At 56.9% G+C, this 23536-nt stretch overlaps 2 protein-coding genes across 3 annotated transcripts in view; one reads left to right on the forward strand and one right to left on the reverse strand.

Moving 5' to 3' along the window:
* The window catches only part of Mroh2a (maestro heat like repeat family member 2A), a 58670-nt gene extending 45778 nt beyond the window's left edge, over positions 1-12892 (forward strand). Inside the window, exons 32-43 of the mRNA XM_048807994.1 lie at positions 451-605; positions 3054-3213; positions 3295-3488; positions 3829-3966; positions 4360-4474; positions 6026-6175; positions 6283-6465; positions 7238-7393; positions 8566-8697; positions 9430-9532; positions 9798-9863; positions 10266-12892. Coding sequence (XP_048663951.1) covers positions 451-605; positions 3054-3213; positions 3295-3488; positions 3829-3966; positions 4360-4474; positions 6026-6175; positions 6283-6465; positions 7238-7393; positions 8566-8697; positions 9430-9532; positions 9798-9863; positions 10266-10381 — 1668 coding nt within the window. The 3' untranslated portion in view covers positions 10382-12892. The remainder of the gene's footprint in view (positions 1-450; positions 606-3053; positions 3214-3294; positions 3489-3828; positions 3967-4359; positions 4475-6025; positions 6176-6282; positions 6466-7237; positions 7394-8565; positions 8698-9429; positions 9533-9797; positions 9864-10265) is intronic.
* Positions 12893-12898: 6 nt separating this feature from the next.
* The window catches only part of LOC107138820 (Holliday junction recognition protein), a 16024-nt gene continuing 5386 nt past the window's right edge, over positions 12899-23536 (reverse strand). For both annotated transcript variants that reach the window (XM_015481607.2, XM_048808773.1), the window contains 4 exons: positions 21660-21724; positions 20480-20572; positions 19292-19370; positions 12899-17530 (listed from right to left, as the gene is read on the reverse strand). In XM_015481607.2, coding sequence (XP_015337093.1) covers positions 15972-17530; positions 19292-19370; positions 20480-20572; positions 21660-21724 — 1796 coding nt within the window. In that variant the 3' untranslated portion in view covers positions 12899-15971. The remainder of the gene's footprint in view (positions 17531-19291; positions 19371-20479; positions 20573-21659; positions 21725-23536) is intronic.

The following is a 23536-nucleotide window of genomic DNA, read 5'->3' on the forward strand; positions in this document are numbered from 1 at the left end:
GGAGAGATGAAGAGGAGGAGGAGAGGAGGAGGAGGAGGAGAGGAGGAGGAAGAAGAGGAGGAGGAGGAGGGGAGGAGGAGGGGAGGAGGAGGAGGAGAGGAGGAGGAAGAAGAGGAGAAGAGGAGGAGAGGAGGAGGAGAGGTGAAGAGCAGGAGGAGGAGGAGAGGTGAAGAGCAGGAGGAGGAGGAGAGGTGAGGAGGAGGAGGAGAGGAGGAGGACATAGCTAGAGTAGAGGCAACATGTTGACAGCACCCAGAGGCCATGGGACATGTCCCTCTCCTGGGGCTCACCCTCACCCTGAGTCCAAGGAAGAGATGGAAGCCTCTCTTTGGAGAGGTTCTGGTGTTGATGCTGGGGAGGGTCCTGGAGTCTTGCCCTGCCCACTGTTCTCCCTCAGGGAGAGGTGTCCCACAGGGCCTGATGCCCCAGTGATGCCTGTCCCCTCCCCAGGTGGCTGAGATCCTGGGTGCCATCCTGGTCCACCTGCCAGTGGTGGACCACCCGGAGGTGCGGCGCCTTCTCATTGAAGGCATCCTCTTGCTGGCTCACTACCACCAGGAGACTGTGCTCACATCACTCTTGAGGCAGCCCCTGCCCATGGAGAGGTGGGTGCCCAAAGGAGGAGGACATGTCCCAGAAGCCTGGGCCCAGGGGGGGTCAAAGCCAATTACCTGCATCTCATTAAGGGGTCCCCAGCCTCCAGGGAACCACTGACCCAGAGGCCAGACTTCCAAAGCCTCATCACACCCGCTGGACTCTGGGAGCTGTAGGTCTTCACGTGTCCTGGCTGTCCTGTCTGGGTCAGGCCAGGAAGTCCAGTACTGTCCCCTGATGGCAGCCCTTTCCTTTCCTGTGGGGACAGAGCCTCAGGCAGATGAGCCACAGCCTGAGAAAGCCCCTGAGATGCTCCAGTCCCTGTTCCTTTTAAAATGTGGCCTCAGAGGGGAAGGGGTTTACCAGGAGCCGCAGGGCAGCCCCTCCTCCTGGAGGCGTCTCTGGGAGCCAGCTCCTCCACAATGTCCTGTGTGGGGGCGGGGTCTCGCTGAAGGTGGGGACTGTGTTTGGGACAGCACTGGAACTCCCCTAGGGAGGCCCAGAAAGAGGCAGGAGTCCCCCCAGAGCAGCTAGGCTGTGCTGCCCCAGTAAGATGAGGGGGATGTCACACTAAGAGGCTGTAAGCCAAACCCAGGCCTCAGGCCCACAGCCAGGGCTGACCTTCCACTCCTAAAGGAGCCCTGCAGGGTCAGGTGGGAGTGCAGCTCAGGTTTTGTGATTTAATTTAATGAGGGTTGGTGGCACTTGGAGCAGTGCTGGAAAGTAGGGGCAGAGGGTAGTGCACTCCTAGTAGTGTGTCCCTAGGTCCTACTGGCATTCCTGGTGGCTACTGATGGTTGACCAACATCTGTTTTGGTCAGCTATCACTGCATAGTAAATGCCCCCAACTTAGTAGCTTTGAACACCCTGTCCTGAGCAGGGCTATCAATAGTTACTCAGAGGCGGATTGTCTTTAAATGCAAGTGTTTATCGACCACACCAATCTTCAAATATAAACAATTAATGCAAAAAGTGCTGGCTGTGCAGGAGCACCCCGACTAGCCTTCAGTGTGCACTGATTAAACACTATAAGCACAGCACACAATCCCAGGGCAACCACGAGCCCCAAAATACCTCCGATGCCTTGCGACTTCTCTTAGCCCAGAGCAGACGTTGTCCTGATCTGGTGGTTCTCTCCAGCCCATGGCTGGACATCAGGGAATGGTGCAGTCAGTCCAGGGACAGACAGCAAGGTGGCCAGTCTCACCAATGTCCTTGGAGAAAAAACTCTTCAATGTGGCAGGACCAGCAATTTAAATCGAGTTCCAAGTTGGTGGCGTACTTTGGTGATTGGTTACATCCAGTGAAAGTCAATGTCCATTGGTTATGTCCAGTGAGGTGATGTAATTGCAGCTGGCATGTTCTTTGTGCATGTCCAGGGAGCTGGGCTCCCTGTCAGTTGTAGCCAGTCATTGCTAAGCATCCCTGTGGCTAGTGGCCCTCACAGCTCCTTATCAATTGCAAGCAGACGTGACCAAGCAGCTCAGTGGCTGCTGTTCCTTATGGCCAGCTGAGTCCCAGCATGTTCCAGCATGTCTACTGCAGATGCTCCTTACAACCTCACAGTTTGTGAAGGTCAGGAGTGAGCACTTGTGTGGCAATTCACTCGGGGCCTCAGGAGACTGCAGTCAGGTGGAGCTCCTCCAGTTTCAGGCGACTGTGGTAGAATCCAGCTTCTTGCCATTATGGGACTGAGGGCCCTGTTTCCTGACCCCCATGATCTCTTTACCCTCGGCCCTAGCGAGTGTCTTTTGGGCCCCTCATCTGATTTCTACCTCTGACCCCCTCCCCTCTACTCTTTCCACAGCCCCAAACTCACCTCCCTGTGCTTGTGCGTGTGGTGTGGAGGGCTGGAATAGGCAGTTTAGGAGTCTCTTTGTTCTGTTCAGCCTTGTTAGACTTTTGCTTTAGCCCTTTATAACCTACTGATTCCCACCTCTGTCCCTCTGTACCTGGCGCGTTCAGACACCATCCTGGGCAGTAGAGCCAGAGACTTGAACTTGAGGACAAGGAAGACATTTCCTCTTGTAGTGCGGCTGGTCACCTGACTTCTGAAAGCCTTATTCTCCTTTTCTGTAGCATAGGGAGAGAAAAATACCTTCATATCTAAGACTCATTGGGAGAATTAGCTGATAAAATAACATCAGCAAACTGCCTGACATGCGTTGGGTCCTTGGAAGTATTTCTGTCCTTACAGTCTTCAAACATAACCAGTGGGACCCCAGGTGTTCCAAGGGGGCCATGGCTTTCCCAGCAGGACTATGAGCCTGGGCAGAAAAAGGGGCCTGAGCATGCAGTCGGGGACCTGGGTTCTAATTACGCAGAGTAACACCACCTCCCTGAGGTTCAGCTTCCAGAGTTCAGATAGTAGCTGGGGCCCTGCCAAGGGGTTGAAAGGGATTCTCCCTACCAGGGCACATGGCAGAAAACCCACTGACCTTGTGCCTGTCTTTGGCTAGCCACCTGACGGAGGTGTGGCTGACTGTGGCTCAGAATGTGCCTTTTGCACGGACTATGCTCCACGGCTTGATGGGCCGCCTGCAGTCGCGGTTCACCCCCAGGGTAAACGCCACCTCCAAGGCTGACATCTGGCGCCTGGCCGCAGTGGACCCCCTGATGGTGAGTGCCAGGGGCAGGCCCTGGGTCTTCTCAGAGGTCTCAGCGTAGAATTCCCAACACCTCTGGCCCTTCTCCCCTCAGACCCTGTGCACCATCCATCTGCTCCTGGAGAAGCTGGACAGGGAGGACAAGCTCCGGGACCTGTTCCCTGACCTCATCTACACCCTCCTGCTGCAGCTCAGCAGCAGCCTCAGGCCCGAGGCCGCCTCGCCTGTCCTGAAGACCTGGAGGCTGGTCCACACGGGGACCCTGCCCGAGGAGATGAACCTAGAGAGGTGCTTGAGGGCAGGTGGGCAGGTGGGTGGTCCATGGAGTTCAGGCAGCAGGCTTGGGCGGGACCTGGCCTCCACGGCTGGACCTCCCTGAGCAGCTGTCTGGGCCCATGAGTCACCTGCACGAGGGGGCGTAGGTTCCTCCTCCTGGTGGGGAGTTTCTGGAGGCTGATTTCACCATCCCTTTTATGTATGTGCAGCTGGCGTGGGTTTCAGTTTGCAGACCCACTCGGCCCCCTCAGCTCTTTGCATGGGGCCCAGCAGGGGTTGGGATCCCCACCTCCCAGACAGGAGAGCAGGGGCCCGGAGCCCAGCAGTACATCAGACCTGCCACCTCCTTCAGGATCACCATCAAGTCCATGCAGCTTTTGCTCAAGAGAATCAACAACGAGCGCTTGCTGCACGCCCTGGAAGAGCAGTCTGTGTGGGCACTGCTGGAGGACAGCCTGACCTTCCTGGAGGGAGTGGGCCTGCTGGCCAGGTGGGGCCCAGGCTCTCATGGGGTGGAGGGCACTGTGGGACAGAAGGCCTTTGTGACTGGCACCGCTGGATGCCTTGCATCTGGGGACACTGCCACACTGACCTGTGTCCCAGACTCTGGGGTGGCAGTGCACTGTAGGACAGTGGGAACCTTTCGTTCAAAACTTCCTGCTCCAGAGCAGATGTGAGGTCAGGGAGAGGAGGGGGCTAGCAGCAGGACCCGCCTGGGCAGCCCCTCCTGGGTCCTGATCACCACGAACAGCCCTCATCCCGTCCCACTTTTAGAAAAGCAGATGGAGACAGAGCATTTCACTGACAGCCCCTACTAAGCCCCTCAGACCCCCAGCCAGCGCCAAGCTGCAGAGCAGTGGTAGCACCCTGGTGTCCTTCACAGGCTGTGCCTGCAGAACATGGAGAGCTACAGGCTGAGGCTGTCGGAGCTGGTGCTCAGGGGCATGGCCTCCGAAGTCCTGAGCTGCCGCGTCAGCAGCACGGCCGTCTGCGTGGAGGTGAGGCCCGTGGCCCTGTGGGGTGGGCGGTGGGGTGGTGTCCTGGGCTCTCCTGCGATGGCTGGCCTCTGAGGCAGGCACCCAGTGGCTGAGGGTCCTCTGAGCTTCCTCCTTTGCATGCTCCTTGACTCCTTCGCTCCTTGGTCCAGGAGTAGTGCGGGTGGGCACCGTGGGGAGAGGCTGAGATGGCCCGTGCCCAAGACGGGCAGCCGAGGCATGGCAAGGGGAGGGGAATGACCTGGGCCAGCCAGGAAGGTGGGAGGGCCACAGCCATGTGGCCCAGCTGCTCTGCCAGGGGAGGGTTCGTGAGTCCTGAGGGAACTGACCAGAGACTGTGAGGGAGATTTTACTGGGCGCATGAAGTCCGATGTGCCCCAGGAACCCCAGAGCCCAGGACGGCAGCAAGCTTTGTGTGGAGCTCCTCCTAGTAGGACCGCACCTCCCTGCTGAGCAGGAAAACAGCCCCGGGTGCTATGGAGACCGTGGGTGCGGTGGGGTTCCCGTAAAGCTTTCCTGATGGACACTGACACTTGAGCTTCACGCGACTTCCACGGTCATGAAATCCCTCCACCATTGAAAACTACGAAAACGACTTTTGGCTTTGGACCACACAAAAACTCCTAGCCCAGTGCAAGACCAGCCTCAGACTTTCTAAGCTTTTACAAGTTCTCAGGCTCCACTGTGAACCCCGAAAAATGACGGTGGGAAGAGATTTACACAGGTGTGGTAGCAGGCCCTGGGGGCTAGAGTCACAGGGCCCCAGTAGGATCCAGCTTCCCCCACCCCACAGCTGGACAGCCTTGGGCAAGTTCATTAAGGTCTCTGGGCTTCAACTTCTGCCTCTGCTGGAGTGAGAACAGCAGAACCTACTTTAGGGGTCTCTGAGGGGAACTAAATGAGATCACGTGTATGTTGTTTGCATGGTAAATGTTAAATTCCAGCTGATTATTACTAAAAAAGTTAGGTTCAGCTTGTAAGAGGCAAGTTGTTTAAATTCTTTCAATATTGATGGGGCTGAATTATGCATGATTTTTTTCTTTCTTTTTTTGGGGGGGACTACTGGGGGTTGAATCCAGGGGCATTCAACCACTGAGCTTATCCCCAGCCCTCTAAGTTGCTGAGGCTGGCCTTGAACTTGCGGTCCTCCTGCCTCAGCTGTGGGAGTCGCTGGGATTACAGGCACGTGCCACCGTGGCTGGCTCTTCACCTTTCTTTAAAAAAGAAAGGCTTTTGTGAGGTTCTCCCCAGGGAGTAGAATTCAGGGTCCCGGGCATTTCAGTTCAGACCGGAGGCACCGGCCCCGGGCAGCGGCTCTGTTGTGTTAACTAGAGAAATCAATGTGCAGGTGACCATGCTTCCCCCCTGAACCCTCACAGCAGCCCGGGGGAGGCGTTGGCATCATCCCCCTCCACAGATGAGGACACCGAAACACCTGGTCCCCCCTCTCCTGCTCACAGAGGGACCATTCCGGGTGGTACCTGATTCCCTGTTGCACCCCGCTGCTGTGAAGTGGGCCTCCTCGGGGGCTGACGGGAACCTCATCCTTTGCAGTTCATGAGCCACCCGATCCTGTACCAGCAGAAGCTGCTGAGGCCGGCTGTCATGATGCTGGAGAAGGGTGCGGAGCAGGAGGAGGACGAGGCCCTGCGGGTGCTCTCCCTGCGCGCCCTGGGCAACATGGCCCTTGGTGCCCCCAAGAAGGTATTTTCACGCCCTGGGTCCAGGTCCCAGATGCTGAGGGCCGCATGGGCCTCTCCTCAGGTCTGCCGGGCTGCAGGGTGAAGGCTGAGCTGTCTGCTTCCCTCCAGGTGAAGCAGTATCGGAAGCTCTTGCTGGAACAGTGCCTGGGCTCCCTGAGGGGTCCCGCCAGCAGCAGTGTGACTGTCGAGGGCATGGAGACCCTGACCAAAATCCTGGCTGAGCTCCGAGAAGGGGACATGGGCTCCTCTTTCGAAGCCGTCTCTGAGCTGTGCAGAGTCTTTTTTGACAATGTGAGTCCAGCCGAGAGCCTCCCTCGGTATCTTAGAGTTTTTCCCGTTGCTAAAACAAAATACTCGAGCCCGGGTGACTCACAGGCATAGATGATTTATTTAGTTCAGGGTTCTGGAGGCCAGGAAGCCCCCCCCCACCCCCAGCAGGATACCCACGTCCCGTGAGGGCCTTCTCGCTGCATCATCTGCAGACAGATCAAGTGTGCGAGCTCAGCTCTCCTCCTCTTCTGTGAAGCCACTAATGCCCACCCCACCCTCATGACTTCATCTAACCCTAACTACTTCCCAAAGGCCCACCTCCTGATTCCATCAGCATATGGCTTTAGGGATTGTTTCCAATACCTGAACTTTTGGGGCACAGCACAGCGCTCAGCTTGCTCAGCAGGTGGGCGGGGACTCCTCACCCTCACCAGAAGATGTGCTCTGGAGCAGTGAGCTGAGGGCCTGCTTGCCGCTGATGTGTGCAGAGCTGCTTGTAGGATCCGTAGAACCGACGCCTGTGCTAAGCTGCAGACTCAAGCTGTCAAGGGCTTCCTCCCCATCCTACCCCTCCCAAACACTCCCGCCCTGCACAGGGAAGAGCCGGTCCCACAGACCAGGTCATGCCCAGTCCCTGGAGGGCCACAGGAGCCCTGGCCAGGGAGGGACTCCTCCCCGCAGGGTGGTCCAGAAGGCCTGCAGGGCTGAAGCATCTGGAATGGCCTGGGGAGGCCGGCCGGCGGGCGGGCTTCCTGCTCCAGGAGCCAGCCCCTGCTTGTGCTCCTCGGCCCAGGAGAGCGAGCTGCTGCGGCTGAAGGCCTTCGTCCTCTTTGGGAAGCTGGCGAAGATGGTCGGGATCTCCAAGAAGCATTTCTTCAAAGGGGAAGTGAAGAGGGCCTGGGTCCCCCTCCTGCTGCACTGCCAGGACCCCTGCTCCAGCACAGCCCACGTAAGACTCGCCCTCATCCCTGTCTGAAAGGTGGCGCCGTTCCCAAAAGGAAACGGTCCTTTGGGAGGAGGCATGTCCAGCCTCGCCAGAGCCCAGCTGCTGTCCACGTCCTCCCTCGCGCAGGCTGGGAGAGGGCCCCCTCGGGGCGACTCAGGAAGTGCCTTTGTGGGAAACATGGCCTGGCTTCCTTCTGCTGGACTCTGCCTGCGCCCACCCTCGGCCCCATCCCCCTTTCTTCCTAGCAGGTCCCTTTAGGCTGTTAGGACTCTGTCCTGCTTAGCACTCTGCTGAAGTCTCCTGTTCCCTGTGGGGCGGGCCCATGTCTGGCGGCTGGGAGTCATGGACGGGCCTGGCCTGGTCTCTTCCCTCTGCAGGGCCAGCTCCCGGGTGCTGTAGAGTGAAAGCAGGGAGGAGAGGGAGGCCCATGCTCCTCCCTCAGTCCCTAGCCCTGGCTGGCTGGAGCACGGGCCTGTGTGACAGCCACTCACCCCACTCCGCTTTCTTCACGTGCCCTATGACCTCTCACCCAGGCTCTACAGGGTCCCTCTGGCCATGACCCCACCCCCTTCTCTCCTACACAAACTAGGGTGGGCAGTGGGAGGTGGCTGAGCTTGGGGTGTTCTGCCCCTCTCAAAGCCTGGGGTTGCACCTGACCCACACAAGGGCACTCAAACCCCAGTTCTGGGGTCGCAGGTCCCCTGCACACTGTTCATGAGTGTTGGGTTTCTGGGTGGCAATGGGGTGGATGTGGTGCAGATGGCACTCACAGGGTGAGGGACATCCCAGAGTGCTCTCCCCAGACCGGGTTTGGTTCTCGTCACCCCTCTCTGCCCAGACTCTGCTGCAGGGTCCCTGGTGACATGGGGCAGGCAGCATCAGTGCTGGGTGACTGCTGTCCCTCCTGCGCAGCCTCCACTCTGCCCACACTGTGCTCTCGGAGACAGTGGCATGGGAGACGCCCCAGGGACGAGGGTGACAGCACACCCAGAAAGGGTGGCAGGGACGCCAGCGCTGTACCCTCCCCTCTTAGGAGACACCCCCTCTCCCGGCCAGAGGCCAGGGGCGGGGCCTCAGCAGGTCCTGCAGTGGGCAGGGGCTGGGCGGGGTGGGCAGGATGGGACCCATGCTCAGGGGCCGATGCCATGCTGCCTGGCTGTCCTGTGTCCCTCCAGGCCTGCAGGGCCACCATGTTTCGGTGCGTGCACTTCTGGGGCTGGAGGTCCCTGGAGAGCTCCTCGGGGCAAGGCCACACCAAAACCGACAAGGAGATGACCGTTTTCCAGACAAGCATGTGCTCCATCCTGGTGAGGAAGCCGCAGGCACACCCCACTGTGGCCTCTCCTCTCGAGGCCCTGGGTTCTCTTCTAGACACAAAACGTCCCCTGGAGACAGCTCGCAAGCCACACGCCTGGTTTAGGTTTCCCGGTGGCCATATTCAGAAAGTAGGAAGGGGCCAATCGATTTTAATGTGTTTAACTTAGCCTAATATAGCCCCAACATGATCATTTCAACATGTATGTTATATATTTATATATAAAATTATTATCAATATGGCATACATAAAGTATATAAATATATCACACAATATTTATTAGACGTTTATAAATACATACAATATATTTAATATATAAATATATAAACTTTAATGTGTTGTTATTGTAATTTCATATTATTATGATAGCTTACATTTTTTTGGTACAGTCTTCAAAACCCAGAAGGCATATCATACTTAATTCAGACCAGCTACATTCTAAGTGTTCAAGGACCACATGGCCAGTGGCTACATTTTGGATAGCACAGGTTCCTGATAAATGTAATGGTCCCCCTAGACAAGAACAAACCCAGGGACTAAATGTCCTTAACTTGCCCTGCTATGAATCTGCTGTGTGATGCTGGGATGGACCCTTGCTGTCTCTGGGCAGAGGCTTCCAGCTGCAGGAGCACTGGTGCATCAGACAGAAGGGGATGCTCCTTGTGATCACCCTGGCTCCAGGTCGCAGCCTGAAAGCTGTTGTATGTCACTTAACTTTTTGCAGACTCAGAAAAAGCCTGCTGTTCTCTATGGCTTCTTTCTGGAAACAATGTCCTATGTTAAAAATGACTTGTTAAGGATCAGAATCGCTGCCTGCAAATTGGCAGGTGAGCAGAAGATGTCTTGATTCAGGAGGGACCTGGAAGGGCACCTGGGCAGCCAGTTAGCTGCAGGGGCAGTGGCAGGGTGGGGACGAGGGCTCAGGTCGAGCCTGCCCACTGTGCCTACCTTCTGGGCTCCAGTTAGACTTCCTCCTAGTCTGGTCCTGGCCAGCGAAATCCTTCACTGACGTCTTGGTAAGGCAGAGCCTCTTGCATAGGCTCTCCTGCTGACCTGGCCTGGGCAGTGGCATTTCTTTGGCTGTCCTTTTAGGGATCATAGTGAAGCAGTTGTCAGTTCACTATCTGAAAAAGCTGGACTGGCCGGCCCTGCGGAATTGTGAGTAGTGGACAATCGGTTATGCACAGTCGGCCTCCCCACACTCCCCAAGGAGCCCGCTGGCTCCGCAAACCCCTGGGGAGCCTGGGAGGGCAGCTGGGCCTTCCTGTGGGCTTGTCTGGGGGAGAGGAATGGGATGAGATGGGTGGCCTGTGGAGGGGCCTCCTGGGGGGGCCTGCTGGCCGCCTGAGTTCACCCCACTCATGGATGCTCAAGGGCTGCTTCTGCCTTGAGGCTGCCCTCAGGTTCTGCGAGTGACTGCAGCTCCACCTGCCATTTCCTGGCTGCATGCCCAGGGGGGGTCCAGTCCTGCCGGGCCACGTGGCCACCACCCGCTGCACCAGGCACAGGGGTGTGGTCTTCCCAGAGGCTGGACCCTTTCCTCTTTGTGCTCCCACCCAGCTCTCCAAGAACTACAGCTGGATTCGGATCCCGGGGTCAGGAAGGCAGCGCTGGAGACGCTCAAGGTCTTGGACAGCTGTAGCCAGCACTGGCCACTGGCACTTGGCCTCCCCTGAGGGAATGTGCTAAGGTTCCCACGGAGCTGGAAGCTGCCTCCTTGGAGCATGGAATCCTCGCACAGCAAAGCAAACAGTTTAAAATTTAGTTTTCAAGATAAACCTTGTAGTCAGTGTATTTTCTTCTATTGAAATAAGCCCCCATTGCCATTTGGGGTGTGGACTCCAGACGGTGAGTTGTGGGGGTGCAACGGAAACTTCAACCCTAACGAGCCCTGTCTTTCTCACTTTCCCTGGCACGGGTCAGACAGCCCCTCCACCCAAAAGGACCACACCGGGTGCTGCCCAGCGGCCAGGGAGGCTGGCTTGTCCAGCCTCTGCTCCCGGGGACCCCAGGCCTTTGGTGGGGTGTCCAGCTCGTGGTAGCACAGCACTGAGAGGAGGGCTGGGCCAGGGCGGAGTGCTGCAGCAGCCCTGGAGAGGACATGATCTTTATCCCAGGACCCCTCACTTGTCCTGTGGCCTGGGCTCGTCGAACGGAATTTGGCCGAGGGCTGAAAAGGAGAAATCAGCCCCGTGTCTGAGAAACACGGAGAGGGGAGAAGGGAGGAGAGTAAGGAGAGACTCTCCTGCGCTTGGGTGGTCAACAGAGTTGTCCCCAGAGCAGGCAAACAGGACTTCCACACCCACCCTTCAAGCCCCCGTTGAGCACTGCGGGGTGCACCACAGGTCAGCCGAGAGCCCAAAGGGCCAGCCCTTCCCTATGGGCCTCTCTAGGACAGTGGTCTCCAGCTGTTCTGTAAGCAGAGCTGCTTTCCTTCCACCAAGTGAGGAAGCTGCTCACGAATGGCAGAGAAGAAAAAGTAAAGGGCTGGGCTCTCGGACCATGGTCAAGGGTAACTTCTGTACAATAAAATACAGGAAAAGGGGTGGGAGAAGTGAATTCCACGTCACATCAAACTGGGCTGGTTCGTGTAGTTGGATCTAGAATATTCCTGAATCAAACCGAGGCAACACAGCAGTGTCCTGAGAGGGGTGGTGGAAAAGTCGGGACCCCAGGAAGACAAGCTCAACCCCAGGCCATCAAGACAAAGCCAAGCCGACTGTGTGGTGCCATAACTCACTGTCACCACTAACCTCGGAGGCTGTCAGTATCTGTGGGCAGCAGTGACATGGGGAATGGGCCTCTCTTACCGCTGGACAGGTCACAAACTGGAAAGCCCCTTGGGAAGGCAATCTGAGGAGACCAAGGCATAGCCATTCCTGAGTGTGCCTCTAGGTGTGTGCAGACAGGTTTGCAGTTGTGCACAAGGACCACAGGACCACAGGCCGAGTCCTCCTGCAGGAGGCCGATGGAGAGGCCAATGCTCAGTCAGTTTTGTGTTACTATCACGAAATAACTGAGGCAGGCTAAAAAAAAAAGTTTGACTCTGTTTTGGAGGTTCAAGGGCCGGGCACCAGCATTAGCTGGGCTCTGGTGAGGATCTCATGGTGGATAGAGTGTGTGGGAGGAATGACATCTTGAAAAGGGGAGGTCAGGTGGGATCAGTCTCAGGGAAACCAGGGTCCCATAAGAAATTCCTTAATCCTTGGAGGGCAGAACCCCAACTTACCCAAGTACCTCCTGCTTGACCCCATACCACTTCCGTTACCACCACCCTGGGGACAATTCCAACCCCTGATCCTTTGGGAGACACATTTTAAGCCATAGCACCCACGTCAGCTCTTGTCAAATGGAAACTATCACTCGGTGAAAAACGCTGCAGACGACACAATAGTCAATTATGTGAGTGAAGGTTGAAAGCAGAGGCCACATCTGCTTGTGGGTCCTGTGTTGGCCGATGCTCTGAACTGGCTGACTCCCCCCCAAACCCCTTCTACTCCACCCTCCTCCCCGGGACAGAACGCTGACACCTGGCGGCCAGCCTGGCCCGGCCTGCAGAGCTCAGCCTGGCTGCTGTGCCTGAGGGGCCGAGGGCAAGTGAGGCCTGGGCGGTCCGGGTGAGGGCGAGTCTTCCCGATGGAGGGGAGTGAGCTGTGTCCTCAGGAGCAGCAGACCTGAGGGAAAGGTCTGGGACTGTGGAGGCCAGCCTGCCCTGGCCGAGCCTGCACCCGCACTGCTGCCAGCCTGCTCTGAGGGAAAGGGGAGCCTCCCGTGAGGGGCCAGGTATCAGCCACACGCAGTGCCGGCCACCTGCACTGGTTCAGTGCTGTGGACCAACCCGTCCCTCCAACCCAGACGGTGAGGGTGTGTGGACATGGGACTTGGGGAGGTAATGAGGCTTGGGTGAGTCACGGGGGGGGGGGGGGCAGAATGGTAAGTCCTCATAAGAGACAGCAGAGACCTCTCTTCCTGCCCCCAACAATGGGCCAGGGCGTCCTCACCAGAACCTGGACGTGTTGGCACCCTGCCCTGGACTTCATCTCCAGATGGCAAAATACACCTGTTGTCGAAGCTGCCCAGCCCAAGATGACAAACGCAGTGGTGTGCATGTGGTCCCAGCTGAAGACAGGCGTGGAAAAGGGACACGGCAATGTGAGGATCATCAGTGAGCGGGGACAGGAAGGAAAGGTGACTTAACCTTGTCTTTCATCTTTTATTGAGAATACGTCCTTAACACACATCAGCAGTAACACACATCAACCGTCATCACTCCAGGTGGCTGCACGTGGGTTTCACCACTGGATTTTTGAATATTTGAAATATTTCAATAAAATGTCCCTGTGATAACCTATTATAAATCATCTCAAAGAAACAAGGCACTGGGTGCTGTGGGGTGCAGGGGTGGGGTTAACACGGGACAGTTCAAAGACAACACACCTCCACCTAAAACCAGCAGGATGCCAAGAACTGCTTTTTATGGGCCAATTATGTTTTAGTTTGTACTCGAAAGATCAAGGATTGCTGTATCCAGGGTTGAAATATAGGTTTCATAAACAAATGATGGTCTAACAAAACAGATTTGTGTCTACATTAAAAAAAGAAAACAGAACAGGCTCACCAGGGTTAACTGGCATAGCGACTGAGACCGGGTGTTTAAGGGCAGGGTCGCAGCTCAGTGGTTGAGCACTTGCCTGGCACGTGTGTGGCCCTGGATTCCACCCCAGCCCTACAAAACAGAGCACGAGGGAGAGGAACTATGCTCCAGGTTAGCCTCAGCTCTAAATATCTCTAACAAAACCACTATTCCCCTCTATCCTTAAAGATGTTCTTTCCCCTAGAAAAAAAACAAGGTGACACCCTACGATGACCCCCGCTGCAGCCAGTTTCGAGCCCCACTGCACGTGAGGAAATACTGCATCTACTACAGAAAATGCCCCGGTACGTAACCCCAAGGCAGGTCTACTTACAGAACAACCCAGCAGGCAGTGTACCTCACCAGCAAGGCCCGCGGGGAGTCTTCAGGCCACACTCCTCACTTACAAGGAGACAGCCTGCCTGGTCAAAGGGTCCTGTGGGCACTGAGGCAGGGCACGAGACAGCTGCAGGCTGACAGGCAGGCCCTTGCTGCTAGCCAGCGACCATTCCCTTGCAGCCGCACTTGTGGAGATCTGGGCACTGCCCGAGAGGTGGTCACCTCGAGCAGGGACGGGGGAAACATACGCACACTGTGGGCTAGTGGTGTCGCCACACACACCTACCATCACCTGCGGGGAGCTGTGAGGGCCGCACTGGGCACTGAGGGCAGAGTCCCATGCCAAAGTGGGGCACCTGCTCCTGCTGGGGACTTCGCACCATTCTGTGAGGCTGAGGTTCCCTCTACTTGGCCAGGCAAGATTTCCCATGGAGAGGGAGGAGCTGAGGCCAAAGTGGGGCAGGAGAGTCAGGCTGTATTCTGGGGACACAGGACAGCTGGGGAGGCCAGAAAAAGGCTCAGGAGAGTCCTGGGGCCAGGGTCAAAGGCATGGATGGGGGAGGGGACTACTTGAAAAGCAGTCATTCAGGTTTAGACTGGAGGGATAGCGGATCAGGGACCTGTGATGTGCAGGCGGCCAGGAGAGACCTCAGGGACGGCTCTGGGCCGAGGATCTCTTTGGTGAAATGCTCCCTTTCTGCCAAGAACTCAGGTTTTCCTAAGTGACCCAACACAGGAGCATCTCTTCAAGGCCACCCCCCCCGGAATGTCCAGTGAGCTCTAAGTCCTCACTGAACTGTAGCTGAAGGTCCCCCGGTGGTGGCCTGGCCTGTGAAAGCCAAATGGGCCCTGGATGGGGGAGGTGAGCAAATAGACCAAGACCCAGGAACAACTGTGCTGGTGGCCAGGCACTGCTGGGACAGGCAGATGGAGGACACTGTCCACAGGGCACTGGGCGGCTGCTCTCCAGTTCTGGCCTCCCAGAGGCCTGGCTCCTGCGCCACCCCCAGCCCTCCTGGTCCCACCAGAGGCTCCCCCCGGGGACGGGTGCTTTCACCTGGTAGGTCTTCCCTGGGAAGAGGCCAGGCAGGCGTGTGGTCCGCCCTGGCTGCTCACTCCTAGGACTTCACATCAGCAAGACAAAACGCAACTGGCCAGAAGGATCCCGCGCTGTGCCGGGCCTGTGGGGCGCCTGTGCAGACGGCTTCCTCCTCAGCTGGGCGCGCCTGCCCAGGGAGGCAGCAGGGCGGCCCAGACGGAGACGTACAAGAAACAAGTGAGGAGTGGGAGGGGGTGGCAGTGAGGAGCTCCCTGGGAAGGAGAGGGAGGACCCTGTCATGGCAGAGCCTGGCTGGGTGACCCTGGGAGGACAGGGGAATGGGGAGAGGGCACACGGGGGCTCTGGTGGTTTCTAGAACCAGCCAGATGCAGGAGTGGCAGGAGTGAGCTGCTGGGAAGGGTCCTCGGCTGGACTGGCAGAGGTGGGAAAAACAGAAAAGGAGGTAACTGTGGTAGGCAGGGCCCATCAACTGACCCCCAAGGGGGTCTGACCTCAGCAGGGGACAAACAAGAACAGGAGGCTGCAGACACGGCCTCACCTTGCCTGCCCAAGCTACCATCAAACCCAGAGCCCAACTCAGCCCACATCTGTCGGCCAGTGGGGACAAGTGACCGCAGTCACTCAGGTGAGCCATGCCACCTGGAGCCCAACTGAGGACACACGGATCCCACTGAAGACCTGGCACCTCGTCACGCTGGCCCGTCCACCCCGCCTGCTCCCTGACCCATGATGGGGAAAGAAAAGGGTACAGCAGGGACCAGCTGTGGCTGAGGGGCCCAGAGCTGGGAGCCAGGAGGGCAGGCGTGGGAACCTGGATGCTGCTGGCCCTCCGAGGAGTTGGGAAGGGGACAGAGGTCACCATTCCCAGATCAGTTTCACCTTCCAACAATTGTTTTCTGAGTGTCGACACGGACAGATGGACAGACAGCAGCAGTGAGGGCATTCCAGTGAAGACACAGGACCCCCTTCCTTCCAAACACTTGCAGCTCCATCTTGAAGCCTCTCCCACACACACATCCTTGCTATCAATGCTGACTTTAAAGGAAGCAGACGGTCTGGGAGACAGCACCTGGAAAACCCATTCACAGTCCTGCAGGGACCGGTCAGGAGGAGCGGCCAAGGTCGGGATGCTCCGTGGCACCTGGCGTGCCGTGGCTTCGCTTCGCTTCTCTGCACCGCAGAGGAAAAGTACCTGCTGGCAGGAACTGCACCCCACAGGTGGAAATGCTCCTCCTCACCAGCTGGCCTGTGGGGGGCCACCCTGCTCCCCTGGTCTGGGGTCAGCTTCATCCACCTCTGAGGAATCCTGGAAACTGGCCCGGTGTCCACGCGCCTGGGGGTCTGACAGCCTGTGTCTTTTTGCAGGGAACTGAGGGTCCCTCCTGGTACCATGAGCAGAGTGAGCAGATGGATGAGCCTCAGCTGCAGGTGAGCCCTGTGGACTTCGCATGTGCCACTGCGGTGACGGTGACAGCTTCTGGAAGACAGAGTCTCGATTTGACTTTCCGAAGAGCTCTTGGGTTTGGCTCTGAACTCCTACATCAGCTTTATCTGGAGACACTCCAAGCGGGGCAGGCGCCTTTGCCTGCAGCGCCTGCCGAGGCGACCTCTGGCAATACTCCTGATGAAGCTGGTCAAAGTTTTCTTTAATTTCATTGTAGCGATTTCTCTCACAGGCCAGAGGTTCTACCCTAGGTACTGAAATAGCTTGGCGGGGTGACCATGCCTTTCTGAATGTTCCAGAACTGTGTCCCTGAAGGAGGCCAGATGTCTGCCAAGAGTGGCCGCGGCTCTTGGGAAGAGATGGAGAGGCGTCGCTCTCTGGTGGGCCTCTACCTACTTCCACACATCTTTTGCTCAGGTTTTCAAAGGCCTCACTTAGCCCCTTCGGTTTTGCTTTGCTGAAAGGCAAACTCCGCCTGAGGGTTTTTAAGCCCCCGAGGCCACGTGGGCTCACAGAACCAGCTCTGTACACACCCATGGCCCAGGAGCCCGAAAAGCCATCTGGGGAAGCTCGTTTCCCAACACTTGGGCAACATTCTTGATGAAGCTTGTTAAATTTGATTTCAATCTCCCTGTATCGATTCTCTGCTGGGCTGGCCAACATTTTTGGTCTAGAAACTATTTTTACAGGAGAAATCAACCACTTTAGCATCCTAAGTCTATTTTCCTGGTCAGGATGATGCACTGTGTTGAGGTCTAAAGTCAAGGAAGAATGCTTCCAGGGTGTCACCTGAAGTTCCTCCCAACGTGGATCTAATTTAAGGCTCTGGGCTTTGTTTCCCGCAAGAAAAGCTCTGTCCAGTTTTGAAGATGGCTCATGCTGGGCGACATGCAGGAAGTTCTTACAGTCTCTTAGGGGTCCTGCCTCTTGCCTGGGCTCTGAGCAGGGTGCAGGCCTCTCCCGGGAGCCCCTCCGGGAAGACCGAGCCCTGGCACAGTGCCGCTGGCTCACCAGCACCCTGCCCCTGCACACGTGCCTCCTCCTGGATCTCCAGCTCTGGAGGGTGAAGGTCTTGGTGGAGATGATGCTCGAGGGCTTCGTGCTCAGCAGCCGGCTCATGGAGTGCAGCATACCCGCGTACAAGTCACTGATCGTCACATCGCAGATGTCATCCGCCTCGAAGGACTGGCTGCTCACGCAGCTGCTGGTCCCTAGCAGTGACAGACTGTCATTTCTAGATGCTGTGGCCAGGTCTGCTGGGCAAGGACACAACGGATCCAACTCTCTGGGGGAGGGAGTCAGCTCCATAGGGTCACCAGGGCTCTCTGCAGAGACACTTCCACAGGGACCTGGGGAAGAAGAGTCAAGGGTGTCAGTGTTCAAAGCCACCCCACACTCAGGGCATGGAGCTCAAGGGCGGACCATGACCACGTTTTCAAAATGATACAAAAAACTGCAAAGGATTAGAAATAGCTTCTCAGATTTCTTTTTAACTCCTAAATCCATTTCTGCTCTCCACCCCACCCTCAGGAATTCTCTCCCCTCAGGCTATTTCGAAGATGGTTGCCTTTTTGAAAGTGTATTAGAAACCAGAAACCAGAAAATACAAGTCTACCCACCGGGTCATGCGGGACCTGAGTAAGGCCCCTGTACTCGCTGCTTTACACAGCTTTGCTTTCGCGTTGTGTGAAAGGTTTATTTGAAAAATAAAATTAAACCTATGAAAATGAGGAAAACCCTACAAATAGAAACAGAAAAAAATAGAAGCTGTGCACCAAGCTGGTGGTGGGATGGGAAACAAAGATCCAAGTGGGCACAGCACCCTGCGCGCTTCCCTTGGGGGACACTGTCCCAGGGCCAAGAGAGCTGGCTGCGGCTGCCACCATCCTGAGGCTAGTTGGTACTGGATGAGTGAACACATTATGGGGCTGGAGGTGACCAGGAGAGGGGAAGCAGCCTCAGGGTGAAGGTGATGGAGCTCAAAACGGATGGGACGTGCCAGAGGGCTGGTGAGCCAGGAAGGGTGCAGGCGGGGCTGCGTGAGCATCAGGGGAAGTAAAGGCTCCAGCGTGGACTTAAAAGGTGGCTGTGCTTCTGATTCTAGGAGCAATAATTAAAAAAAAAAAAAAAAGGAACCGGATGGGGAGCCAGCTGTCCGTTAGAGAATACCAGACAGAGGCCAGAGGCCGTCACTGAATGGCAGGGCTGGAAGGGGTCCACCGTTCCCAGCACCTCAGGCGGTCCCCCTACTGGACGCCCAAACCACCAGTGAACGGTCTTAGGGAAAAGGCTCCTGGGCCATCCCAAAGGCTCACCTGCTGGGGACCCAAGGAGAAGCGCAGTGAGAAGTCCTTGACTAAAGGACCAGGTCAGAAGTCACCAGCAACGGAGAGGCGGACGGAATGTCCCAGAGGACACAGCGTCACGCGCTTGTACTTATGCCAGGAGGCTTACCGTGAGGACAACCACGAGGCGGCAACAGACAGGTCTAGAGGGAGGGATGTCGGGACTGTTTAAGACAAGGCCACACATGAGAGATGAGGGGGGCAACACGAAGACCAGGAGCCGCTCTGGCCTGCACGCGACAGCCAGACCAGTGGGCGAGGCCAGTGGGCTCTCCACCGTGGGCCACGGAAGGCTGTGGAGGACGTCACTGGCTCGTCGGTGAACCGCCCTTGACACGCCATGTTTCTGTCATGTGCTACTCACTGTGGTCATGGAGAACCCTCTGTGCTCCGGAGACAGGGAGCCCTGAGGGACGATACACACGGACCTGCACGTGTGCAGTGTGTGCGCATGCGTGTGTGGAGGGCACTGAGGCAGGCCGTGCAGTGCGGAAGGATGCTCACCGTGCCCCTCCTGTGCTTCTGCAGATCCCAGACTGCTCAACCCAGTCAAGAGGGTGCAGAGCTCGGAGCAGCCACCAGGCCACACATGCTCAGGGAATGAGGTCATCTGAAAAGATCTTAATTCCCACGAGGTGCAGGTATCTGAGCTCCTGCTGACGGAACGTGCTGGCAAAGAGCAACGCGTCCCACCTGAGTGGCGCTGAGCTGCCCTAGGGCTCCAATAAAACACGTGGCTCAGGGATGTTTCTATGTCACACTTACCGGGGCCAGGCATGGCAGGAGAGGCCAGGGAAGGCACGGGAGTCATGGGTGTGTCTGAGGTGCCTCTCTTATCTGTGCCCTGAAATCAAAGCTGATGATTACAAGAGAGCCACCGGGTACTGAGACCCCAGGTGCTGTCCCTGACAAGAGAGCAAAGGCACGCCAGGAGTAACCCTGCATCCAGCAGGCAGCACAAGCAAGTGAGCCTGTGGGCTCTGGGCAGGAGGGAGGAGTGTCCCAGAGGACCTGGGTCTCTGCCCTCAGGCCAGCCACCCTCGCCTGCCAGGAACTCCTGCCTGGGGATCTGCCGGCCTCTCTTCACTTGCCATTCCTGTGGACAGTCAGAATGTTGGGGGACCAGAGGGACAGTGGGCAGAGCTCAATCACCCTGGGCCCAATTCCAGTCCCTGCCTCTAATCAGCACAGCACCAAGAGGACGACACCCACTGGGCCATGTGGGGGACAGGGTGTTATGCATGTATCACTAGGCCAGGGCCCCTGTCACCAGCACAGTGACGTGTGAAGCTGTGGCCTCTGCAGGCGCGCTGTTCTCCACTGTGCACCGCGCACTCCGGTGGTACTAGAGCGTCCTCCGCTTTCTGAAGGATCTGATGCAACAGGGGGAGCTAAAGAGGTGGCGCCCTTAGGCGAACCTCCACCTGAGCTTGGGCTCTTCTTCCAAGTGAAACTGAGAAGCAGCCGCCCTGGAGCACTGCACCATCCTGGGACGGGGCTGCAAGGCTTCCCGCCTCTTATCCCGCCAAAGGGCCCCTGTACTGCCTCACTCCAACATGACCTCAGACCAGGCAGGACAGGTTGAGGACGAGGGAATGCCGCTCACCTTGCTGCTGATCCCAACCCCAGTCACACCAGGGAGTGAGGTGGAGGCCCTTGGAGAGTCCCACCCATGGCTTCACTAGGTTTGTGGGTTGCCCCAGGACAGGGGGGGGGGGGGGCGATGGAGTCCACCCTCTAACCCTGCAAGTTCCCCTGATGGTGCTGCTGAGGGGCACCCTAGTGTTAATTCAGAGCACAGACACAGTATCATGGGAACAGAAGGGTCTGGAAATCATCATGCACAACACTCTTCACAAGCTCTGTGTAAAGTACAGAAAAACTCCTCAATGTACCTACTACACACACACACACACACACACACACACACACACACACACACGGAGACAGTACCTCAAAACACCCTGCGTCTTGAAGCAGTGCATCCACCTGGGTCAGATATTTCCTTCTTAACTCATTTTTCAGAGGGCTCCAAGGCACTGAAGGCTGATTACAAAGAGAAGTCAGTATCCTAAGAGCTGCTGGGCACTGCTGTCATGAATTCTGGAGCAAACTAACGCGCTCGTTAATGCAGATCTCTAAATGAAGCTACTCAGAGTCAGCCTGTGCCTGTTGCTGTTAGCAGTGCAAAGTGGCCAGGCCCCTCTGAAAAACTGCTGGGCCCTGGGCTTAACTACCAAAAATAAAGTAAAAAGATCCAGAACATAAAAGCTGGGAGGTGTTTATGGCAGCTTTACTAGAAGAGAAAACACCTTAAGGCAACCTGAACATTCCTGGAAGGCTCAGGACTATCAGGAACTGATAGCTGCGGGCTGACAAGAGAGGCCCAGGATCCAGCTCAGGACCTCTCCACACCTGGTGCAGCCAAACTGGGGTCTCAGACAGATGGGAAGGACCACAGGGAAGGCTGCACCCAGGGTCTGTCCAGGGGCCGTGCCTGCTACAGTCCTGGGAAGTTCCCGGGGTCACTGCCACCCCTGCCCCAAAGGAGGTTTAGAGGGAAGCAGGTACAGTTGCTCTCACATCTGGCAGCATATGACACAGGGGACCCAGGGGCCAGGAGGGGTACGGGGCAGACTGAGCTGCCCATCCAGATAGGCAGGAAGGAAAGAACCAGGCCACATGGAGGAGATAGCTCTGTGCCCTTGGGGCACTCGGGGCCAGGAACACACATGAGCCTTACTCTTCAGGCTAGCTTCAGCCACCTGACTGTGTGATCTTGTGACTAAACGGGCTCAAGGGCTGACCCGGAACCCGACTCATAATGTCTTAGTTAGTCAAGGCACTCAGCATGCCATGAACCAGCCTGGTGACAGTTCTGGCTGCAGAGAGAAAGTCCCCAAATTCTTCACCATTGTCTAAGTTCAGAGGTCAGTCCAGAACGGAGCCACACTGGCTGTCAAGTGCCAGGCTGAGGAGACCCAAAGAGAGAACCAAGACCTAAGAGGTGGCAGTGGTAAGAATGCGCCCAGAGGACTTGGGGAACACTGCCCAGGGCCACCTGGGTCTGCCTGCACGAGATGAGAGTGCACCTGAAGCCCCCCCCCACCACCCATCCCGAGGCGGCCCTTACCACCAAGGCCTGGGCCAGAGGACTGCCTGGGTCCAACCCTGCTCTGGCATTGCTGCTTCCTGGATCTAAAAGTGAAAAAGGAATCGCAATCAGGATTCTTGGGAAAGCTTGCCCATCCCTCTCAGGATGGTTTCGTAACACTCTGAGTGTGTTCTATCACCAGAGGCTCCAGTGGCCTCCGACTGACAGTTGTGACCCTTGCTCAGCACTGTCCCATGGAGCTCCTGTGATGATGGAGGGTCTCCACCTGCTGTTCAGTCAGCTGCAAGCCACACCAGCTACTGAACAGTGGGATGTGAGTAGCAGGACTGAGAACGGACTTTAAGATTCTTTTTTTTTTTTTTGGGGGGGGGGTACCAGGGATTGAACTCAAGGGCATTCGACCATTCGACCACTGAGCCACATCCCCAGCCCTATTTTGTATTTATTTAGAGACAGGGTCTCACTGAGCTGCTTAGTGCCTCCATTATTGCTGAGGCTGGCTCTGAACTCACAACCCTCCTGCCTCAGCCTCCCAAGCTGCTGGGATTACAGGTGTGAACCACCACGCCCGGCCTGACTTTAAACTTAATTAGAATTTGATCTAACACTAGTTAACGACACTCAAGACCAAAATCTCCATTAGTTTTGTACTTTGACTTTGAAAAACCAGTTTTCCCTTTAGTGGCTCAGCACAGATCACTGACTGTCCACTGGGGGCAAGCTGCCAGGGAAGGGCTGGGTGAGGGGATGGAGCTCTGAAGGACCAGTGTTGGAGGGAGAGACAAGAGTTGGAAACATTCCAGGGCTGTAAGGAGGAGACCAAGCATAAAGCCGAGCTGCAATGGGGGTCAGCGGGGAGGATGTGGTGCAGGCAGGTCAGGCAGGGCTTCAGGTCTCACTCTGGATCCTGGCCTCTTCCCACAGCACAGTGGGAAGCCACCACAGTGCTTCAGACAGAAGTGGCTTGACCAGAATTCCTTGCATATCCAGGGTGGGGGAGCCCAGAAGGGGACAGGAGCTGGCGCTGAGGGCCAGGAGGGTGGGGCAGTGGGCCTGAGAGAGGACAGGAGGTGACAGACCCAGGACAGCCTTGGACTTGAGGAAAGAGGGGGAGGCTGAGAAGAGGACCCTGGATTCTGGCTCATGCTGGAGGGGGAGGAAGGTGGACCTTGGAGGGCAGGTCTGCTGCGCTGTGGAAGTGCCAATGTGGACAGGACGTGTTTATGGAGAGAGGTCCCCAGCAGTAAGATGCACCGGAAGGGGTCTGGGCTGGGGGCAAAGCCAGGCCTGATAAGTGCACAGGGGCTTCAGACCAACCCTGAGAAAGGGCATCCTGAAGGGCCAGCAGGTAAGCCAGCAGCAGGCCAGAGGACACGCAGGAGGGAACTGAAGAGCAGTGTGCAGAGGCCAAGGCCAGAACTTTCCGAATCTTCACATGCTGTGGGGGGAACAGGTACAAGGTGGGCCCAGCAACAGGGTGGCCTAGAAGCCCTCCCAGAGGGAGGCTGCAGAGATGGAGCCCAAGCCAGAGGGCACCAGGTGAGGCATGCTCAGGTGGGGGACCAGGGAGGGTAAGGTGCACCTCCTGGAATTGGGTTGTAAAGGGACTGAGGGAGGGAGGTGGCCAGGCAGGGACAGGACAGTGGAGAGTCACAGGCATGTTCCACATGTGGAAGGCGAAATCTGACCACCCTTAAATGTGGACGGGACATGTAGCCCAGAGGGCAGGCTGAAGGTAGGAGAAAAGAGGGGGGCAGGGCTGGGTCCAGGCAGTGAGATGGCCTGGGGAAGACTGACGGTTGACAGAAGCAAATGTTCACGACCATCCTGATCTTAGGTCTTGTCAAATCCTGATATAATATATCTTAGACTGGGGTGGGGGGGGGGGGTTCTTT

The sequence above is a fragment of the Marmota marmota genome, unplaced genomic scaffold, assembly GCF_001458135.2.
Source record: "Marmota marmota marmota unplaced genomic scaffold, marMar, whole genome shotgun sequence".
NCBI lineage: Eukaryota > Metazoa > Chordata > Mammalia > Rodentia > Sciuridae > Marmota > Marmota marmota.